The sequence below is a fragment of the Dicentrarchus labrax genome, unplaced genomic scaffold (assembly GCF_905237075.1).
Source record: "Dicentrarchus labrax unplaced genomic scaffold, dlabrax2021, whole genome shotgun sequence".
Classification (NCBI taxonomy): Eukaryota; Metazoa; Chordata; class Actinopteri; family Moronidae; genus Dicentrarchus; species Dicentrarchus labrax.
In genome coordinates, this window is record NW_026136703.1 from 9,863,803 (window position 1) to 9,887,569 (window position 23,767).

The 23,767-nt window shown below is 40.6% G+C and overlaps 1 protein-coding gene across 6 annotated transcripts in view; it reads left to right on the forward strand.

Moving 5' to 3' along the window:
• LOC127358496 (AT-rich interactive domain-containing protein 1B) overlaps positions 1 to 23,767 on the forward strand; it is a 174,110-nt gene that overhangs the window by 20,837 nt on the left and 129,506 nt on the right. For all 6 annotated transcript variants that reach the window (XM_051391654.1, XM_051391639.1, XM_051391649.1 and 3 more), the window contains exon 2: positions 4,222 to 4,425. In XM_051391654.1, the coding sequence (XP_051247614.1) occupies positions 4,222 to 4,425 (204 nt within the window). The remainder of the gene's footprint in view (positions 1 to 4,221; positions 4,426 to 23,767) is intronic.

Genomic DNA, 23,767 nt, shown 5'->3' on the forward strand with positions numbered 1-23,767 from the left:
TTAACACTTAATAGTTAAAAAATATGAATCCTGCTATTTTTGTTCATCACACATCAGACTCGGGAAAATCCAAGTAGCTAAGTACCTTGAGCTGTAGAGCACCAATACACACTTTAGCAGCTAGTTCATTGGGCCTGAAATAGTTCTTTAGGAACGGTTTCCTATCCAACAGGAAAAAATCTGTTGTTCTAGACAGTATTAAACCACCAGTTGATGTCAGGGATTATAGTAGTACATTGAACTGCTCTTTAGAGGTTCTGAAGTAGCCGTTGCTAAATAAAGCAGCTTGAAGCCCATAAAGAACATATGAAGGAATATCTTTTATTACAGTTTTGGTTGTATGGAGACTGCTGTGCTGTTTAGGTCAGTTCTGTAGAGTATAAACACTGTTCTCATTGTGTGTGTGTGTGTGTGTGTGTGTGGATAGTAAATAACTGAAATGAAAGGCTGATGCAGACAGCTGATGATTTGGTCATCTAGTGTGAAGGACAAGGGTAGCAATAGCCACAGGGACACAGTGTGTAAGTGTCTCAGCCCGGTTCGAACACGTTCATTCACCATGGCTGATAAATCAGAAGATTTTTTTAAAAAATAATTCCCGCATTCAAAATGAAATTGGAATGATAACCATTTACCAATATTGTTTTATGTTTGTTTGATCCCAGTGTGCGTCTCATAATCCACATATCCGACCCTTTTGTGTCGAGCATTTTGTCTCTTTCTGATTAACAACTTAGCACATTAAAGCGAGGAGTAAAATCATTTTTGCAACATAAAAATGTTGAGCTCAGAAAAGCAATTTAGCAGGTTTCACCCCACAGTAATTTCACCCATGTTCTGTTTTAATGGCTTTGTTTTGCAAAAAAAAAAAAAAAAAGCTCACGAGAGTCGGAACGCTGGAGAGGAGTTCATAAATTGAATTTTAAATTTAGCAGTTGAATTACTATTGTCTCTCATGCCTCATCCCCCTCCTCCATTGAATGGCATGCCCAGATGAACAAAAGTGAAAAACACATTTGAAGAAAATAAAAAACAATTTCTGTGTATTCCCTCTAGTTTTTTATCTGCTGTCCCTCCTGGCACAAACACGATTCACTTCGTGTCATATTCATAATTTTTTTCCTAAGTACAGCCATTTCTCCGAGGGTAGAAAAAAAATAATGTTTCAATTTGTCAAGAATTGTTGTGGGTTTTTTTGTGCCTGGTGGTGTGAGGGAAATGGTGGGCATATCTCTAGGAAAAGGCTGCAGTGGGCTGAAATCTCATTTAGTGGAACTTGTCATGAGAGCAGATATGAGGCTCCGTTTGGGGAGGAGGAGCATACTCATTCTTTGTGCCTCTGTGGACAGGTGTGGATAATGCCATGTGTGGAAGATGGGCCAATGTATCAGATAGCTCTATATAATTTTATTGTGGATGTTTTATTTAAGAATTGCCCACAAGTGTGTGAAGGAGTATGTGAGAGAGATCAACAGTGCAAGATTCTGCCATTACACATTCCTGTGCATGTGTGTTTAATCGAGCGTCCGCTTGTCCGCTCCCAAAACTCTGAAGTTGTTTTCTGTGTCCAGTGCCTTTTTAAGTGCAGCAGTGAATGTTTTTTTGCAACTGTGTGTGTGTGTGTGTGTGTGTGTGTGTGTGTGTACACACTTGGCAGCTGTGTGAGGGGATTTACTTGTGTTGCGCTCAGCATTTTTGGCAAACGGAGGACCTCTTGAGATGGATTGGTGAACTGGATGGAGCTCGGGAGGGGGTGTGTGTCCCATATCACGGGTGGCACAGTGCCCTGGATTTTCAGAAACTGGAGAGCGTCGCCCTTTCACTGCCGATATTGCTTAGTGGGACCGCCTATGTGTGTGTGTGTCTGACTTGTGGTGTGTCCTGAGTGTACAAACAGGTCATGTGTGTGAAAACACCATTATCTCTGCATTAGAAACATATGACCACCGTCAGTTTCAGCACATCAAAAAATACTCTAAAACAAACCTCTCCTTTGATATTCAGCTGGTTTAACTGTGTATGTTGCTCAGTTCAGACGCACTTAAGGACTCAATCTATTTTAGTTGCTGTCTGAATTAAGTTATTAGATCACTCCCGTTCCTGTTCAGTCAGGCTCTTCATTGTCTTACTGAGAAATAAGGAGCACAGACAAATTAGGTTGATGATGATGATTCAAGGTTTTCTTTCCAAAAAGATCCAATTTGGAACAAACATTGCTCCTTGAACTTGAAGTTCATCCATCATTATTTCAAAAAATACAAATGATTTTTCTATCAAAAACATTTAGAACAGGATTTGCTCCACAATGGCTCATAACTTTAATTATTCCCTAATGTGCTTAACTCTAATGTTGGCAATCATTTTGTCAGATGAGATGTCAGCTTTGTCCGGTGGTTAAATATTTCATTTTAGACCAATGCTGCCGGTACACCCTGTGACTTCAGCCTCTGCCTCTCTCGGGAATTATTTACTTATTAGTAGTTCCATACAAGAAGGGGGGCAAAGTAAAGATTGCAGCACATGAGCAGGACTACAGACATGCATTAACACACACACACACGCACACACACACACACACACACACACACACACACACACACACACACACACACACACACACACACACAGCAAAAAGGCTTTTTTTCCTATTTTTCTCTTTCTGAGGATTAGACTCTTGAAATCTTGGTGAGGCAGACCTTTGCAGGATAACCTCCTCTCCTCACACACACCTCCATGCTGTGAAATAACTTTTAAACACCCAAGAGTACTCATTCCTCTCTCGCTGGCCTTCTTTCTCCATCTCTCTCACTGCCCAAACACACTTATTTTTTTTCCCTCTCTCTCTTTCTCCTCCGCACTCTGCAAAATAGTCCAAACTACTCCACGCACATGCCTCGGTAGACAAAACCACTTTAAAGCTAGAGCGCCGTAACCGTCCGCACGTAACCTGCTGAATAAAGTGCTCCCATCCCCTGACATGTCTTCTTGATATTAGCCTGGCAATATGAGGCAACAGCAATTTCTCCTCTGCACTAGACAAGGTGATATTGAGTTGGGGAGCAAAGAGGGAACTGAGGAGGGAGCTGGTGGTGGTGGAGGAGGAAGAGTAGGAGTGGAGTGGCGGGGGGGCAGTGGTTAGTTGGAGATGAGAGAGGAGAAGTGAAAATGTGTGTGTAAGAAGCAGTAGGAACAGAATGTCATAAATCACACATGATCCTACACGGCATAGACAAAAGGAGGGAAGCAGGAGAGGAGAAAGGGAAGATAGAAGAAGTCCACATTATCTGCCCGGCAGACAGACAAACATGGTGCTACGGGTGACGGATTAGCATTAGCCCGACGCACTGTACCGGAATTTTCCAGTGGCTCACTGAGACCCCAGACAACCTCTAAAAAGGCTCTGAAATACTTACAATGGAATAAATCGCCCTCGACACCTTCTCTTTCTTCTCTTTGATTTTGTTTTGTGTTCATATGAGAAGCTAGCTCCCAAGGTGTGGCTTTGGAGAGCAGGTACTTTGACTGCTTGACTGCCATGAATTCCACCCTGGGATTCAAACTTGCAAACTTGAAATGTCTCGTCAAAATTGCAATAATGCAATGTCTGGATCCCTGCCAGACTCAACCCTCACCTGTTCACTTATTTTCATTCGAAAGGCGCATAAACTCAAATGTAATAATCTGTATTTCTGCCCGTTTGCTGTAAGCAAGTGAGAGGGAGCGCTGCACGGTGATTATTGGCACTGCTGGGCTGTGGTTGTGGGAACAAGGCCATAGAGTTTTTATTGCTATTGCTTCCCATCGCTTTAAACAACATTTACAACACTTTTAAAACCCTTTCAGACATTAAAACAAAGATACAAGCTTTAGGTTTTAATTAAATCATTTTATTTTGGCCCTCCTCCAGCAAAGTTTGCTCCTGATAGCTATGCAATAAACATCTTTGCTTACTTAATTCCATTTGTAGTTCATTTATGACCTGTAGACATTAATTTAAGGCTTCCATTCGCTGTGCAATTATAAAATAAATCAATGGTTGCTGTGGTTTGGAGTGTGTGCACTAAGTGGACTTCTGTCAGGGGTTCCAACTTGGCAGATGGTGGAGGAATTCATTTGAATGCCTCTCAGCCAATCACAGCGCAGCCCCATGAATGAATGCGAAATATTAACTAAAAAAGAAATGCTGGTGACATTTCATTAATCCCTCTTTTCCCTCTACAGGTGTCCTCCATGGACTTCATGGCTATGAAGCGCTCTCAGCTGTACAGCATGGCCAACAATCCCTACTCCACCCCACAGCAGCCAGGGGGAGGGCCTTACCCTCCTAGCCAGACATACACCTCGCCTCCTCCACATAGATATCCAATGAGCATGCAGGGGAGGGGCCAAATGGGCATGGGCGGGATGCAGTATCCTCAACAACAGGTATGTCAACAAACCTAAACGTTGCCATCTTCGTATGCGTCTCACAGTGATTCATGAATGAGTCAGCCCCCCTCCGCAGTGAAGATCTAGATTTTGTAGCTGGTATTATAAGCGATATTGCTGTGGGACGTTTGCTTCACGTGGTGAACATTCTCCAGCGATTCTCCCCTGAAGGCTTGGCATGTTCAATTTGAGACGCAGCCTAAAATACCAGGCAGCACATCTCACACCCTGGCATGTGGTGGTGTCAGTCCTGTTCATCACTCAGTTCCCTTTAGACTCCCACTGGAGCCAGATGGGTTTGATTCTGTGTGTGTGTGGTATGTGTGGTATGTTAGGAAGCATGTTCATTCTTCTTGTTTGATGGACCGCTTGTGTGCTTGATTATGTATTTCTATATGCTTGTGTGTGTGTGTGTGTGCGCAAGTCTCTTTGATCGTGTGTGTGTGTGTGTGTGTGTGTGTGTGTGTGTGTGTGTGTAGTGGAATGCTCTCTGCTTAGTAAACATAGACACAGCCGACCCACGTCACAGCCTATCTGTGCGACACAATAGGCCTGTGTTGGAGACAATAGTGCTTCTGTCTGCTTTATTGAGTCTTAAGTAAATCCCATTTGGACTGGAATGGTGTGTGTGTGTGTGTGTGTGTGTGTGTGTTAAAAGGAGACATACAGAGAAAGCATGTGTATTAATCTGTGTGCACTATATGTATGTGTTTGCATGGATGATGTGTGTCCCACATTTGTGGCAGAAAGTGATTTTATTGGGTGTGTGTGTGTGTGTGTATTACAGTCTAGTTCAATCAGTGGAGTTTGTAGTGAAACAGCAGTACTGAGCTCCACAGCGAGAGGGGGGGGGAGTGTCCCCTGCTGTCACTGCATGCTATATTTAGTCAGCCTGGTCTGTTGGTCTGGACTTGGACACCTCTTACTGGGGCGAGCAAGCTTCCACACATAGCAAAACCACAGAGAGAGAGAGAGAGCGAGAGAAGGAGGGAAGCACAGATGGACTGACAGACAGACTTCCTACTCCGTCTTAAAATAGTGTGCGTACATGCAGAGAACATCGGTGTGTAATGCTCATGTATTTGTATGCAAATAAACTCACACGCAATTTTTACATTTTGCAGTAAAGACATCTATTGTATTTTTTAAAGTAAATTTGGTATACTGAGAGGTGCACAAAGAATTAAGGAGTGACTACCTGATTTTACAGATGGAGAGTTTACTCACCATGGGGAATACAATTTAGATTGTGGGTTATCGCAGTTGAGCATGCAGACAAATGTTTAACCAAAAGCCACCGAGTTGATGTTGGGGTTAACACTGAGAGATGTGGTTGTCTACCAGGCAGCGAAGCTCTAAGTTGTGTAATAGGAAGTGCACAGTACTGTTGAAGATACTTACATACTAGGGACTAAAAGTTATCTGTATGCAGTGGTGGAATGTAACTATATACATTTACTGAATTACTGTAGGCTACTAAGTACAGATTTGAGGTGCTTGTACTGTACTTGAGTATTTTCTTTTCATGTCACTTTCTGCTTAAAAATATTGTACTTTTTACTGCACTACAATTATTTCACTGCTTTAGTTACTAGTTACTTTATGGATTGTTGCATACAAAACATATAAAGTGTTAATATAACATATGCTTTGTTATAAATTAAACGCCCCAACAGTATATATAGGTACAGCTGAAATTATTAGTTGATTAATCAATTGATTGAAAATTATAATTGTCATCTATTTTGATAATTGTTTGTCATTTTTAATGCAAAAATATTTCATGGCCCCAGCTTCTTAAATGTGAGGATTTTCTACTTTTTCTATTAAATATTTTTATAAATATTTTCATTTAATAACATTGATGTTTGGACTGTTGTTTTCTAAAACAAGCATTGTGAAGGTGACACTTTGAAATCTGGGTAGCTTTCAGAATTTGTACAAACCAAACAATCAATTTGATTACATTGATTCCAATTCCAACACATCGATTATTCAAAAAAATAGTCAGAAGATTTATTATTATTATTATATTATTATTCATAAGGAACATTTATTGCAGTCAGAATAATTAAAAGTGAGCTCTACTTCAAGCAACTCCAACTGTAAATCCTGCTTTTACATTAATACATAATTATCTAATGATAAACTATATAATTATACAGTCACAGGGGACATTTTTATGTACTTTTACTACTTTAAGTACATTTCCCTAATTATACATACTTTCACTTATGTAACATTTACATCCAATTTGATGTAGGATTTGTACTTGTAATTAAGCCCAATGCAGTATTAGTACTTTTGCTTTTGCTACACCACTGCCTGTGTGTGTGTGTGTGTGTGTGTGTGTGTGTGTGTGTGTGTGTGTGTGTGTGTGTGTGTGTGTTGGGCTTTAAACAAATCTGTCTTGGTAATCCCCCAAATATATGGTAGTACCCCTTTTAACAAGAAATTTTAATAAAGTGTATATTTATATTTTTTATTGTATTATTATTTTTGTGTATGTTTGTACTGTTTTGGTTATTGTTGTCAAGTCATCTTTGTTTTTGTCTTTAACTTAGAATAAATAAATAAGTAGCTACAAAATAATTAGTAAATGTCAAAAACAGATCACAGCAATAACCAAACAGATGTAGGCTGAATGGAGAGCTTGTAGCGCCTACCCATATCACAATACAAAAAATAGTAATAATTAATATGATATAATTACATTCATTTCCAAACAAGTTCAGAGTCTCTCAGTCTGCTTATCCACTTATTTACTCACTTTATCAAATCTCACATTTTGTCTCACTATTGACACTGGACTCTGCAGTCCTGACAGGGAGTCTAGCTTAGACTTCATTACCCAAGCTGCAGGTCTAAACCTTGTCTGACGCATTGTGATGATGTCAGCGCACTCCCCAAATGAGCATTATTGAGCTTGCTCAGAGATTTTGCAGTGTGAAATACACACAATTGGGAGCCAGCGGGGGTGTATATGTGAAGAAGAATCTGTGCATTGAGAGTAATGCCAACACATAAAGATGTACAATCAGTAACACGCACAAAAATACATCCCTGGTACTGTTTTGTGATGAAATCCTCGGGCGTATTACATAGCCCGAGCGTAGCGCTATGGAACGTAATTAGTTCAAATAGAATTAGTTGTTCACTCTGGCTATAGCCATGGGAAATGCGCTTCTAAAGTTTCTAATTATCTGGCTCTGGCTTTAAAAGCAGCACCACTGCATTGCCTATCTGCAGCTGGTGAAATCTAGCTCACAGTAATGAGTTCGGAGGAGGAGGTTTAATTCCACACTCTCAGATGAGCGTAATGAGCCTCACCTACAGAAAAGCGGTCAGGGGTCTGATCAGGGAGGTGCAGGGCGGGCTAAAAATGAATGCCCCAGATGTGTACTGCACAATATACTGTATATCAAGTCTTAAAGAGACTATTAATTGCATATCAAAAAGATGCTCTGAATGCAGTTAAGATGGACATGATTGCAGCCGTGTCTGGAGGAGGAGAAATCAGCCTCCCCATCCTCTTTCTTAACCTCAGATGTTGCAAAACTGTCCCAGGATCAGCTGCAAAGAACATTCTCACCATATTGACTGTGGCTGCATCAGCAAGGGGGATTGTGGGTGATGTAAGACGCAGCACATACAATCCCCCATGATGCATCGCGCTTCAGGGCTGAGACCTCAGCTTGTCACAGCCGAGCATGCTGGGATGTTGCCAGGCAACGTGACGTCAACAAAGATATGCGTGTACGTCTATCTCTGTGATTTCCCCGGGACTGAGTGAGTGTGTGTGAGTGTGTGTATGTGTGAGTGAGTGTGTGTGTGCAGGGGGTTTTTAGCAGAGGAACAAAAGGTCCTCTTTGACTGCTTTTCATTATGATTAAATCCTGCTAAAATTAAGCCCCACTCTAATTAAATAATAATACAGCATTTCATACATACATTTCATCCAATGGTAGTATTTGGATATGCGTAAGCGACTCACACCACAGCATCAAAATGCTTTGTAACATCTTCGATATACGGTATGAAGCAATTAGGATCACTATGATTACACCTGGTTAGGGCAGCACTCCACTGCATGTATTAAACATTTGAATTAATTGGTAAAGTTATTACTTGATCACTTCGCGTTATATAGCCATGTGGTTTTTGTGGTCGTAGCTTAGCTTTTGAAATATCTGACACTGACATTTCTACTGTCACCCAAGTACAATAAAGGTGACTTGAATTTTGTCTCTGGTGCTGTGGTGATGTTTAAAGTTAAGTTACGACTTAGGGGTTAAGTCGTAACTTAACTTGGGGATGTTGAACCACAACATCTGACACCCAAAAGGCCCCCAAAATACAAAAAAGTGAGCAACATTTATATCTCGATTTTAAGTTCAAGCACAAGTACAAGAAAATCTACAGACCTCCTTGTAAACCATTTTACTGGAACTACTTTCTGCTGTAAAAATAGTCCCAATGAAAACTGTTGACAGCAAGGTCTTTGAATTATCCAGAGTAACAAGGACAGTGTCATTGTTTGATGCTTTGAGCACCAAAATTCTGTTTACCTCCATTGTATTTGGATGGAGCCAGAACTCTCTGAGATGATGGATATCTAAAAAAAACTAAGACTATCTGCATGGTTTTGGTTTTTCTATGCGGTAAGTTAGAAAATAACATCGAACATTATAACCAAAATAAGAATACATAACTTAATTACTAGAACTGAAATGGCAAATAATATATATATATATATATATATATTTGTTGGCACCCTAAGGCATACATCTATGTCAAAGATGTTATATCTAGACAGTGAAATTTACATACATAAACACAATAATGCCTACAAGCTGTAAAGAGACATTCACATATCCATAAAAAAAACACCTTGACTCAACTGTTACTTTAATCTGGTTGTTTACAGTGGTGGAGTTATTGGTGTACATGTGAACGTACTCAGTGTGTGTGTAACCCAGAGGCTATACGTGACCCTTCAGTCCAGGTTGAGTCATCGTTTCTGTGGGACCATGTTTATCTTACCTACTTAATGTCTAGAGCTCTCTGTCTCCTCTACAGATCCATAATGGTGATGAGAAGGCCAATTCTTTTTATTAACCTGGTTCGTTTTGTTTACCAGCCACTAGAAAACCAACTCATGGACGACTCTGTATAACCATATGTGTGTGTGTGTGTGTGTGTGTGTGTATATATATATATATATATATATATATATATATATAAATTTTGTTCTTCACTAGAAGTACATCACTAATGTGCAATCACAAACATGCTTGCACAGAAAGTATACCTATGCACATGTTGATGTAATCATACATGCACTCTCACACGCTCTGACACATTCATCAGTGCACTTCACTACCAATTAGGTACTCTGCTAATGCTAATTTCCTCAATCCCGCCAAAGGAGGCAAGCACAGACACCAATCTCACTGTTGATGTCTCAGAGAAAAAAAAACAACCTTTCCTACCAGCCCTCCAGGCAAATAAGCCTGGAACTTGCATTAGGTGTAGTTAGCGTCATGCTGCGTCTGCGTCCTTGTGTGTGAGACAGTTTGAGTGTGTCACAAAGGGTGAGAGACAGAGTGTGCATGTGTAAAAGACGTGTGTGTGGAGTGAAGGGAGCCAGAACAAACATATCAGCAGAAGAAGAAAAAAGAGGAAGAGAAGGAAGTAGAAGAAGGAGGCGGGTGTCTTGGGGATGACAGGCCACACTAGAGAAGCGTCTGTTTGGGAAGTGGAATGAAGTTGAAAGCAAAAGAAAACGCACCGACAATTCTTAGCGTAATTTCCTGTGATTTCAAAGTTGGCAGACGGAGAGGAAAAGGAATTTGAAGGAAACATTAGTGTTTGATGTGAAAAAAGGGGAGGGGTGATGGAGTGGGAGAAAGAGCAGGAGGAAAAAAATATATCCTGGGAAATGAAAGAGAGAGAGAGAAAGAGAAAAAGGAAGGTGTGTGTGTGTTTGGATGTGTGTGTGTGGAGGGGGGTGAATGTGTCAACGACTCAGGCAGAAACCATTACCAGTGTTGGCTGTTTGTTCCTTACACACTGGGCCAACTTAATAGAAGCCAAGCATTTAAAGTCAAGTGGAAATGTGGCTGACCCTGCCGCCTGTTCAGTCCATACAAACCACAACACCTCTCCACAAACCCATTGTCCTTCGTGTATTTGTACACCTTTTATCAAGTCACACTCCTCTTTAAGTTAAAGATTTTTTTTCAGACATCATCTTTATTCAGTAATGATCAGCTGTCAAAGAAAAGGAGACCAGAGAACTGAAAAAGAATACATCTGTATCCTTTAAAACGCTTGCCTAAAAGGCATGTGTTCCTTTTAACTGGGCAACAGCTGTACATTCTGAAATAATAAGCAACATTTTACGATGGCTCCCTTGGTTTTTATTAACTTTGTGTGTTTAATTTATGCAATACCACAAGATATTTGTTTTCAAAGTGTCCCAGTAAGCCACCACAGTGAGTCAGAAATGCAGGAGCCTGAAACAGAAGCAGCTAAATGGAATTCAGCTATTGTTAATTTTATCATTTACACCTGTGCTTTTTCTATTGTGTGTAATGACTTTCATGAAAAAGACTTATTGATTGACAGGTCCAATATCCAACAAGACTAACAAGAGACAACAAGTAATGTTTGTAAACATTTGTAAACATTTATTACCAGTTGAGAAACACACAAATGCTGATAATTACAACAACATTTCTGAGTATACTTAACGTGACCAGGAAATAGTGACTGGGCTTTTAAGTTTCCATTAAAACAAAAAGCTGTAAAAGTCCTTGTCTGTCCAAACATCATCTTGTGGGCTATCGACTTTAGGGAGTTAGATGGGTAATTTACGACATCGATTGAGCTTGGGCAGGGGGGTTCCTCACCAGTGGGGAGAGCGAGGGCCACTTGGAAGCACTTAGGGGCCCCCGGGTGCTGGGGTTGTCTCTGGGGTTAATGCAGCCAGCGCTGCTGGCTCTGACGGATGGCTGGGAAGCCCCAATAAATCAGCCCCTCTGCCAGGAAAGATGGAGGGAGAGGAGGGGCGGGGGTACAAAGGGGACCACTCCAGCCTCGTCACGCCCCTCTCTTTTTGAAAGGCTCTTGAAACATCGGAGGCTCACATCTCAACCATGCAGATACACACCCACACAACACACTCTTTCTTTCTTCTATCTCCTCCACAACTCCAGACCTGCACTCCATGCCAACCCATGGGACCTTGGGCATTTCCACCTCACAATTAAAAAACACATTAGAAGAGAGAGAGGGGAAGAAACTGGGGGTGGGGGGGTTAAAAAAGGAGAGAGGAAAGGATTGAAAGAAAGGAGGACAACGATATGGAAAGGCTGATTAATTAAGGGTTCCTCTCTGGCTACAAAATAGATGAAGTTTCAGGATCAATTAATTAGCAAGCTAGCCTACGCACGTCAATGGGTCTAATAGCCTGCTCTCATTTGTAACTTTTATTACCCCGCTGCTGTGGAGTGGCTCTCAGCCAATCAGACGCCACGTGGAGACGATGCTACGTGGCCATTAACTGCAGAGGGGGGAGAAAACCCCTCCCATTGCAAAGACCAGTTGAAGTGATGCTATCAATTATATCAACGTAAAGTGTGTATATGCTAGATCTAACAATAAAGGAAGATAGCAAAACACAGAATGGGATATGTTTTAGTAAATTCTTTTCCCACTCAGCAGAAGCAGGGCATATACATATAAAAAAATTAATTGTGATATATATGATATGACCTAGTGGATTATACATTTTCATGTGAACCATTAGTTAAATTAGAAACCCAGCTGTCAGTTCTTTCTTGCTGTTGCATTAGTTGTATGAGCTGCAAACTCCCATCATTCTTGCTCAGACAGGTGAAGTGATGTTGGAATTTAATATAATTTAGTGTTGAATGCAGGCAAGCGGTGTAAAACGTCAGAAACGCGAGTGTTTTGAAAGATCCAGGCTCGGCTCTCTGTGTCTGCAGCGCTCTATATGTGCCTATTGATAAGATAAAAGAGCGGAGAGATGAAAGTGGAGCGAAACGGAGGGTGCGAGGAAGAAAGAGGAAAGAAAGGGATATCTTTACGTCTTTGACGAGTTACTAGGGGATTAGTCGCTGCTCTAATTGGCTCACTGAGAATTCATTTCAGTTTACTTCCAGATTAGAGATAGATTTTTACACAGGTCAAGTCTGCTCCGGCATCTCGGTGTCTGGGTTTCATTTGTAGAACGGACGAGTGCAGAGATGTGACACGCCATCAGCATTTGAAAACAGATCTGAGAAGGCATAGATTGGCATGATCAAGGTGTTACCATCCATTTGGTGTTAGATTGGTATGAGAAGAGAAGATGAAGACCGAGCCCAGCTGTGTAGACTATAGAGTGTAACTTCAAAGTATGTCTAACACACAATATTGACTTGAATAAGTCAACCTGAATTTTAAGATAACTCCCGCCCACTCATATTTTCAGTTCTATTATACCTTCTTGAGAGAATTAACTAGTAGACTGCTATTTACCAAACATCGGTTGCATTCAAGTAACTACTGTTTTTCTTTACAACTACCAGAGAAAGAAGACAGAGAGAGAAAGTGTAAAACATCATCTCATATTCAGGCCAATACAGTTTATAGATCTTTTGGGTCAATATGGCAGCTCGGGCTGTGTATGTTATGTGTTTTGTTGTTTAGTGATCGTGCAGTGATGTATGCTTCTGCCTTCTCACTTATCTGAGTGAAACGCGATAACATTCCTATCAAGCTGGTTGACGTAGTAATATATAAAGATTAGTTAATTATACACCCAGGTGCCAATTTATTATTATTATTAGGTACACTGAGCTAAAACTAATGCAACAACCCTGCAATAAATCCTCCATTCATGAAGGTTCTAATGCTGTTTTAGAGAGGTGCTGATTTAACTTTATGATCATTTTGGAGGCCGCAGTTTGTGGTGCTGTTGAGCTGTAGTGCATTATCAGAAAAATATTTCTGTTGTTTAACCTACCCTCATTATTATAAACACCTTTCAGAATAAAGTAACACAATTGTAATGACCCTAAAGTTGAATCAATACCTCATAACAGTCGGAACAAAAACTGAACATTGTAGCCTTCTTGAAGGTAAGATTTATTGCGGAACTGTTGTCTATCCAACAACCTGGCAAATTGTCATGTGGAAGTTGTTTTTTAGTTTTCCTCCTGCCTTCATGGTAAAAGGTACAGAGGCTTGCTCATGAGCACTTCAGCAAGGTGTTGACGCAAAGCACAGTTCAGTAAGCCTGTCTGAGGTGCTGATCCTTCAAAATGTGTCATGACAACATAGGCCTACCTGCCCGGAAAACCCTTTTACCCCGTCATCCTCACATCACCAACACCTGATTCATCTCCAACATACCGCACAGCATCCACGCTGACCTGAAGGAACTCGACAATCCATTGTGTCACTGTCATTTAACACAGCAGCACCTCAGAGCTCTAGCATCCAAGAAGCAGGCCTCGCAGCAGGGGATGTAAAATACAAGTATAATCTCCTGTGCTGATGTCAGCCGCTAATGGTGAACAAGCGTGTTTCAACTAGAAGCTCTCCCCATCCCTCGTCTCCCTCCCTCCCTTCTCCCTGTTCAGATGTAATTGACATGACTCCTACACAAGTTCGAGCCTGTCATCACAGCGAGCGGTGAAAAATGAGCCGAGCCGCTGTGTTCCGAAATGATTGATCTGAAAGACGTTTTAGGGCTATTTGGTGCCGAATTGTGATGTTTACATGTGTCGCAAGCCTTCTTTCCTTCTTCTCCCCTTTGTAATTTAATGATGATTATTTTCTATCTTGTCGAGGCTGAATTTAGTTTGAATCAGAGTAGTATTAGGAAGCCTTTTCCTTACAAAATTTCGAACATAAACATTGCAAAAATCTCTGTTAAGAACTATTTCAGGTGATCAATGGCGCATTTATCAGCCTCTCTCACACTCTCTCTTTGGGGAAGCCTGCTATAACTCCTTTAATATCAGCAACTGCACCCCCACTCCCTCGCTTGTTCAGATCCATTTTTGACCCCCCAATGAATCACATTTGCTTTTTTTCCCCCTCTCCCTCTTTCTCAATTTCCCCTCTCTCTTCTGTCTTTCTTGGCCACAGATTGGGGTCAGGAGTTTAGTAGGGGAAAACATTTGGAGCCGGTGGCACGGGGCCCAGAGGCTCTCGTGAAAAAAATGAAAAAAATAAATCGCTGTTCACACACACATTACAGAGAGCATTAACCTGCCCTGCTCTGCCTCTCCAAATGTCTCCATTACGGCTCTGCCTGGAACAACACAGGCAGCGCTAGTCGCAGCCAGCCATCAATTGATGTGAGCAGAAACAGAGAATTAGAGAGGGAAAAATAAAGAAAGACAGACAGGGGGCAGAGAGCAACATTTGGCAGTCTTCAGAAAGGGATCTGAGATGAAAATATAGAAAAACACGTCTGCGTGTCTATCAGTCGAAAGCTACACTATCTGCTCGCTTTCACTCGCCGTCAGAGCGATGTTGATGTTATCACCGGGTCGATAAGTCGCAATCTTTGAATAGACAGTCTTGTGTTTTCATTTGGGAATAAAAACCTGCGGTATATGAGGCGCACCATGCTTCATACAAAAAAAAATCATCCGCAGCCTAGTTTTTCTTTGTTGCCTGAATGTGACTGTTTCCGTATTTTTATATTTAGTCTTGGCCTGAAGTGTAGTGTCTAGGTCGTCAGGATTGAGAGTCCTGTATATCACTCCTGCTGTCCCTCACTCTGTCTCTCACTCGTCCAAGGGCGGCTCATTCCTCGAGGTGTCAAGGGCCTCCCAATGTGTAAGGAGGGGGGGAGGAGTGAGAGAAAAAGAGAGATCAAAGAGAGGTGCAGAGCAACGGAGAGCGCCGTCACCTTGGGGGGAAGAGATGCGAGGACGATGACGAGTACGGCGATGCGTCCCCTCTTCTTCCCCTTATGTTTAATCATGAGCCTGTTGATGCTGATCCTTCCCACCGAAACCCCTCACATTTCATTAAGGGACTCACCATCGCCTGCAATTCACAAACCAGTGATGGTGTTCCTATCTCATTCTGTATACAAGAGATGAGTGCACGTGATGTTGGCTGTGAGCGGCTGATCTTATCACCATACAGAGCTGAAGAAGCTGCTTGATTTGTTTTGGTCCTGAGTGTAATGATAACCTCTTGTCGGCTATGCCAGCTCAGCTCCGATGTGGAAGAACTAATGTTGTTTCTTTAGATGTCATCTTTGTATGTTACAAAACTGCAGAGAGTGGATATTTATATTACTGTAGCACATGCACATTAGACTGGACCAACGTTGTCACTGTGTCATTAATGCACTTATGTTGCTGCAAAGCGTGTGCAGGGTTCTTAATGATCCAGTGGTTCAAACGTCTTGACATGCACTAAATTAGAAAGCTTACTGTAGCATTATAACTGGCTTTGTATGATTCAGGGACAAGCTAAGTGTTGTCTAATGCACAACTGGTAGATAGGTGAGTATGAAAAGAAGTTGTATTCCCTCACAACATCAGCACTGAGTGCATTAGAGATGTGATGCTTTGGTTGTGGATTGTTGTAAGGCATCAAATTCACAATATAACGAAAGCATCTTTATATTAAATCCACCAGCTGCAACAACTAATCAAAAGGGAAGAACCCATGACACAAATCCCATATTAATTATTGCTAAAAAAAAAACAACTAATGAGACAAATAGTACAAAATAGAAAATAGAAAAAAACAAATACTACTCCTACTAATAAGAGTAAAATCTTTTATATAAAAATATATATTTAAAAAGGTGAATGAAAATATCACCAAAAAATGACAAATAGGATTTAGGTTTAGATTTTTTAAAGGATACATTTACTATCACATTTCATTATAAAGGTCCAGTGTGTAAGACTTAGCTATTAGCAGAAATGTATTATAATATGGGTAACTATGTTTTCATTAGCATGTAATCACCTGAAAATAAGAATCGTTGTGTTGCCTTAGAATGAGCCTTTTATATCCACGGATGCCGCGGTTGGTGATATCACTACCATGTTACATTTATTTTCCCAACCTGGAAATGTGCAGTATAGTTTTTTTTGTGTCATGTCTTTGTCTACTATAGTTGCACAATTAGAGCTAAGAAAACAACAATCGTGTCCTCGGCAGAGGCTGCAGCTTCAGCTCACCACCACTATAGCTCGAAGGTCATCGCTCAACAAAATTAGTGGAGTGAAAACATAAAAACTTACATAACGCACATACAGTGCATGATCACCATACAGCTCATCAGCAGCACGGGAGGTTTATCAGTCATTCCAGAAGAAATATACCGTAGAAGATGTGATACTTTAAGTTAATTTCCAACGTGACGTTTGTATAACATGAGACTTTGCATTCTTTACTCATTGGTTTTATGTCACTTTGTCAATATCTTGTTGTCTTTTTTCTTTTTTTAAGATGTGTGATAGATCAGACAGCATTAGGAAAGGGAAAGATGCCGGTCAGCTGAAAAAATGTTACAGTTGGATAATTTAAAGGCTTCAGCCACTTATGGCAAATAAGCTTTAGAAAAATAGATGAGGCGAATGCCAAAGTTGTCAGAGCTATTTTGATGCCGGTATAGTTTTTCATTCTTTTGACTGACACATCTGTCAACACTGCCGTTTCTCCCTTACTGTTTCCCTGCTGCGCTCCCTAGCTGAAATTTCCTTTGATTATCTGCCTTTAAGTTAGGTTTGACTGAACTGCTGGAGAGTCTGAGTGTGGAAAAAAATCATATTTCATTTTGCACTCTGTTTACAAATGTAATTATTTTAATGTAGTCTGCTTTTTGCATTCACATCCATCCCTCCAGTGATGCTGCAGTTAACCCATGTGAGTATAATTGTGTTTTAAAAGAGCACTTGTCTGTCAGTAGGTACAGTAACTAAGCTTACAGTTCTGCATGCTTATATCACACACCTTGGCCTCTTCTTACCCCTAAAGCTCCTTACATAAGTAACTTGGTGCACCTCCAAATGGTTAGAGGATTGTTAAATACAAGACTTATTTTCCTTGACTTATTTTGCAAACAGTACTGAAGAAAAATGGCTGCCATTGGGACAAACACATCAAACTTGCTACAACAAGTTCTTGATCAATATCTATCCTTGAATTATTAAGTTCAAGTGATAAAAGATATGTTTAGCTTGGTGCCAAGTTACGTAATGAAACTCGGACAATATTATTTATAAAAATGTCAGTTTGAATCAATGACATTGGGCTCTTAGCGTAATGTATGCGAATGTTAGCAAAGCAGGTATGGGGTACATTACAGCATCCATCAGTTTGCAGGATATAAATATAATATAGTGCAAAAAGTGTATTCTATCATTTCTTTTCATCAGTATGCCCTACAATCATTGCAGGGATGTTGGATTATTTGGTAGTGGTATTATTAACTGCCTGTTCATTTCCATCCGTATAGATCAGGGGTGTGTCAAACTTTGGGAGGGACAATGGCAGTGCATTTCGTCAGTGCAGCCAAACACACACACACACACACACACAGGAACACCAGAGCTGTGTCCCAGACCATACATTTAAGCAGGTTTTGAGTATATTGTGCATTCACAGTGGAAAGGAGACATAATCAAGTATACCCAAATATGTAAGTATGCTGTTGATGGGCACTATTGTACCACAGTGCCATATAAAGGAAACTGAGGATCTGCGCAATCATGGGAAAAAACAGCAGAAAAACAAGCAAACAAACACATTGAATTTTTATTAAAATATTTTCCTTTTCCCTTTGTTGTTGTTCAAGTCTGACAGCAATAGTCTTGTACTGAATCACTTCAAGTTAAACAAAAATCTGAATCAGGTTTATTGCCAAGTAGGTTGTCAATTTTTCACAATTCAACAGAAAAATTATAAATAAAGACAAAAATAGAAACAATAAAAATAGACAATATTCATACTTTGCACGTGACGTCACAACTACAGTTTTACTATAACAAAGTATATATATATATCATATGTACGTGATTTGATATGATATGATGAGAAGAAGAATACATGTTACAGTACACACGTTACTGTTGTACTGCGTCTACTTACTTACTTACTTACAGTTGCTTTGCATACATAACGTTACTATGGTACAGTTATTACTACTACATTAACGTTACAACCTAACAGATTGCTAACAGGATTAAAGGCATTTCGCTGCTCCAGCTGCTCTTGTCTGTTGTCTGATGCTATGTGGAGTGGATAATCAGGTAGGCTACAATGTTTGACATCCTGCTAGCCATATATGATACAGACTAGTTGGCATAAGGTTTTTTATAAACTAACGTTACTTATGAAGCTGTCATTCGCCGGCAGGCAGGGTGTACATATTCAGATGAAGACTTCATCACACGACGGAACAGATGTCACTTTGTGTATAACTACAAACATGCAAACATTAGCAAACGTTAGCGGGTATCGTTAGCTAGCTAACTAGTAACACTCACGTTTGCTTTCATTATAAAGATATTCCTGTTTTTCACCTCCCATACGACAGCGTTGTTAACCCATCCACTCTTGAAAAAAAGATAGCTATCCATACTTTTGTAGGCTTTCATTTTTTGTGCGGTGTAAGGTGACGGATATATGTAAATATAACGTATATGTTTCTTGCCCGCCAGGTAACCATGGTAATCACGTGACTGCAAAGTATGAATATACAAATGTAAAATATAGAGACAATATGTATAATATGACCAAATACTTAAATATTTGTATATTAACTGCTGAAATAGTCTACTATGAGGAATAGTAGTATATATATATATATATATAAAAATAGTATATAGTACATGAAGTACTGTACTGTATACTTTTAGTATGCAGTATGGAATTGTGGTAGAGAACAGGCCATTTCACTGATTAGCGCCTCCTTTCAGGATGGAAACAATAACACCTGATGGTTTTAAACAGTTTGTGTGTCCCAAATTCACACTACATAGTAACTGTATATGGTATATACTAATCTTTATAGTATACTGTTTGATGCAGTAGGTGAATTAATATATTATACTGCTTTATACCAGCAACAATTATACAGCATGTGTACTTACCTCATCAAACTGAAACTTAATTAAAGTAAATGTTTTTTTTTTTTCAGATATTTTATGTTTTGTTTTTTATTTTCTTGAGATCTTTCTTGAGCTGTGTCACCACCTTCAGTATTTTGTTAACACTTTTAGCAGCTGTGACCTCCCTTTCCTTTTGTGTATGGCATTGTGGGACAATAGTGTGCATCAACAGCAGAAATAAAAGGGCAAAAAAGTGATTTTAGTATGCATACTCACTTTTTTGAGTATACATAGTTATGTCACTTAAAATTAGTGTGTAGTATTTCTCATGCTGTACCGTCCCAGCTTGTTAATGGTAATTAACTAATTACATTCACCTGGTGTTCCTGTGGGATCTATAGTTTCTATCCGTCTATCTGTCTCTCCTACCCTTCATATATCCTTCAATGATGTGAGTATAAAAGAACCTGAAGCTCTTTCAGGCCTTCTTCCTCTCTCCATTCGTCTTCATTGTTATTTCGCATTATCCCTATCCCTCCTCTAAGCCTCTTCTTTCTTCCTTCCTTCCTCTGCTTCTCTTATACACTTGTCCATGTTGCCCCTTTCTCTCCGCATATCTCTCTGTCTGCATCACCGTCTTTATCCGTCTCTCTCTGTCTTTATCATTTGAAACATCTCTTTATCCATCCCTGTAAGTATCTCAGTCTGTAACACCCTTCCTCTATCTCCTCTCTGCCTATCTCTCCATCTCTGTCTCTCTAAACATCTCCCTTTGCCACCGTATCTGTGTCTCCTCACATGTCTGTATCATGCTTTATGTTGCTTCTCCTCTGTTTCACTCTTTGTCAGCTCATCTGACTCTTTATTACTTGTAACCCTTTTCTCTCTGTTCTTTTTTTATTTCAAGCTGGCACTTCTGTGGTCTGTGGTGGGCAACTAGCATGACAGCATGCTAATGCTGATACGGTGCCTGTGTGTGCCTGTCATGCCTCTCAGTGTGTGTGTGTGTGTGTGTGTGTGTGTGTGTGTCTAGGGGTTGTGGGTGGTGGCTCTGCCTAGCGCTCTGGTTGGCTGATCCCATCTGTCACTCAAAAGGGGCGATCTGTGGTCCTGGTTGCCAGCCAGCTGTATCGCCACTTTGACAGAATTATGAAAATCCCTGTCTATTGCTCATCGGCCCAATTGAATAACAAGCAGTGCCTTGTTCCATGCAAGGTTTTTAAACGGCTGATTTAAGGCACACACACACGTGCACATACGCACACACACTCACCACTGCCATGGATGAGGGTTAGCGTGGCTATTTATTCCCTCTATTTGCAGAGCAAGAAGATATTGTCTGCCTTTTCATATGACTCTTGTTTTGATAGATTTTTGATTGAGTTCTTCTCAGTGTTTGTTTGTGTGAGTGTTTGTGTCTTTGTATCTTAATATGTTGCCAAGGCTTTTGTTTTCATCACACTGTTTCTGCAGTTTATGGTGAATTATTTGCTTCGCAGGACGTCTATTCTGCGTCGTTTCTCCCTACAGCACTTCACATCTGTTGTCATTTCATTACAGACATTTATTTGACACCGTGTGCCTGCCAAGACACTCTGGATAAATCACACTGTTATTTTGTCTGCTTCCACACACCTGAGTGGAAGGAAAAGGCAGAAAATGGTCTTATTTTCTACTTCCAGCAGTTATTTTTATTGGTATAAGCAACAGCACAGCAAGTCTGTTTATCACTAAGCATATTCTCCGTCAAAGAGAATCAGGTTTCAGTGAGCTGGTGTGTACTCAGTAGGTACAGTACATTCATACAGTCGCCCCCAGCGATCAAACAGAAGCTGCATCTGAATGACTCTTTCTTCCCTCCCAAAGCCACTGTGACAGGTTGCTACTTGTTAGACCTCCAGTCTGCCTGCTGTCTCTGTGCCTATTTGACTGACTGACTGGTGGTATTTCTGTCTCTTTTTTCATCTGTCTCCATGTCTGTCTCTTCTGCTTGCTTACCTGATTGCCTGTCTACCTGCTTGCATATCTGTCAGTCTCTCTTCTTGAATACACTGAAAATGGACCTTCTTTAAAGGTCCCCTGTACACGCTTGAAATGGAGCTAGATGTCAACATTGAAGAAAATAAGTATGACGCATAGTTTAGGGCTGCACTTACAGTAACCACACTGCCTCATCAAGTGTTTAAACAAGGGATTTGTAGTGTTCCAACATAAACACCCAGACGATACAGAGATAGAGTAAGTACTAATGCTAATCAACAAATCACATGAATGTCCCTCAAACCTTTAAGACACAGTTTTTGCAGTGAGAGTAATGTTGCTGGTGAATACCTCTTATCTTGATATTTAATGATGGATGAATGGATGAACCACTCTGATTCATCCATTCATGGCAATCTTGGCCTGTTAAGTTCCCTGCAAAAACCCATTGTCATGTCACAATGGGCTCTCTGTGTGGTTGTGTGTTGTTATGCCCCATGTAACCAAGAAGATGATGCATTGTGCGTTCCAGAAATGGTGTTGTAATGTTAACTGTTTGTGTAGCGAGTGTGCAAGTGGAGTTGGTGCTGCATGCCGTTGTTTATGTTGTGGTGCATAAACAAGAGGAGCTCACTTCTTCTGCACAGACAGGGTTTCTGTGTTTTTGGATATCATTGCATATAATTGATGCAAGGGAGGAAGGGAGCTATCTGTGTTTTGGAAACATGAGACAAGAGAGTTTATTTAAAAATCATCATCAACCACACTGATATGATCCTGGTTGCTGGAAAAAGTCACCAAATTTGTTGTCAGTCACACAGGTCACTAACTTGTTCAACAGTGCTGGTTGGCCTTTTTCACAGCAAACATTCTGTCTTGTCATAGCAGGAGAGGAACAGATGTTACAGTGCTAATTACATTAATGATGGCTCTGCTCCATTCAAGGGTCCCAGTATGCCATGCCAGTAAGCTAGCGTGCACACTGCAAGGGCCCTGGATCTGGCAAATGGTACGCAGCCATCGTTAATGTTATTAATGCCACTTGCGCTTTTCGTGCAATGACATGCCAAAATGTCTGCTGTGAAAAAGATCCATTGTAATGAGTAAAAAAAGGTATAGACCCGTAAACGTTGCACATCAGTGGAGTTCTTTACAGACTTGAAAATCCAGGAAATGACATTATACAGTAAGCACTACGCAGTTATTTTTATTCAGTCAGTCACAGGACGCTTTATACTGATATAAAGCAAAGAGAGGCAGCAGACGTAACGCTGGTGTGTTCACGCTTTCTTGTTCCAGCATGCTTGCTAGCTGTGTCCCAGGTGTATTTTTACATATAAAATCTCAGCAACTCAAACTGGCAATTTTAAAGACAACAGAAACTAGTGTAGTTTATTATTTATTCATTAGCTCTTCATGCTTTGTAATAAGGTTATTTATAGCACCATGAGGATTTTTTGGAGGCACAAACCTAAAGAACAGATTCTCTGTTAACCCTATTTTGTGTGCTTTGTCATTCTCTCCACCTACTATCTATCTATTCCCCTGTCTGTCTGTCACTGTCTGCCCATATCTGTCTGTCTGCCTGTCATTGTATTTGTCTAAGAAAGGAACCCACCCACGGTTGTCTGGTCTCGATCTCCATGGCGACCTAATCCTCGCCAATCCCAGAACAGTAGTGTTCCAGTTGAGACCCACTGTGTTACACCAGCCTGTCATCACTGATCACTGGATAGAGTTGCTACTGTTTTATCAGAGTGGCTTTGATCCACATCTAATGATGCTGGTGTGAGTGTAAGAGAGAGAGACTATATGTTTGTCTTTCTTACTTTAGTTAATCCCTACATACAGACAACTTGAATTCATGTGCATTAATTCGAGTGAATACTATGTCTGTAAGCGTGTGTGTGTGTGTGTGTGTGTGTGTGTGTGTGTGTGTGTGTGTGTGTGTGTGTGTTGCCCTGGCTGGCAGTAATGAATCCAGTGGTGCTGTTGGCATGAGCAGGGCCATGCTATTAACCTCTCTGCCAGCTAGACTGATCTCACCCCTGTCTGTCTGTCTCATCGGCCTAATGACACTCTCACACTCTGAGCACACCACACACACACAGCACACACACACACACACACACACACATACACGCACACACACACACAGACCTGTCCTTTCTAATCAAATTTCCATTGAAGTGAAAAGTATTCTACATTGTCCAATCATCTCTATTCAGAGAGTCAAAAAGCTTCTGCCAGCA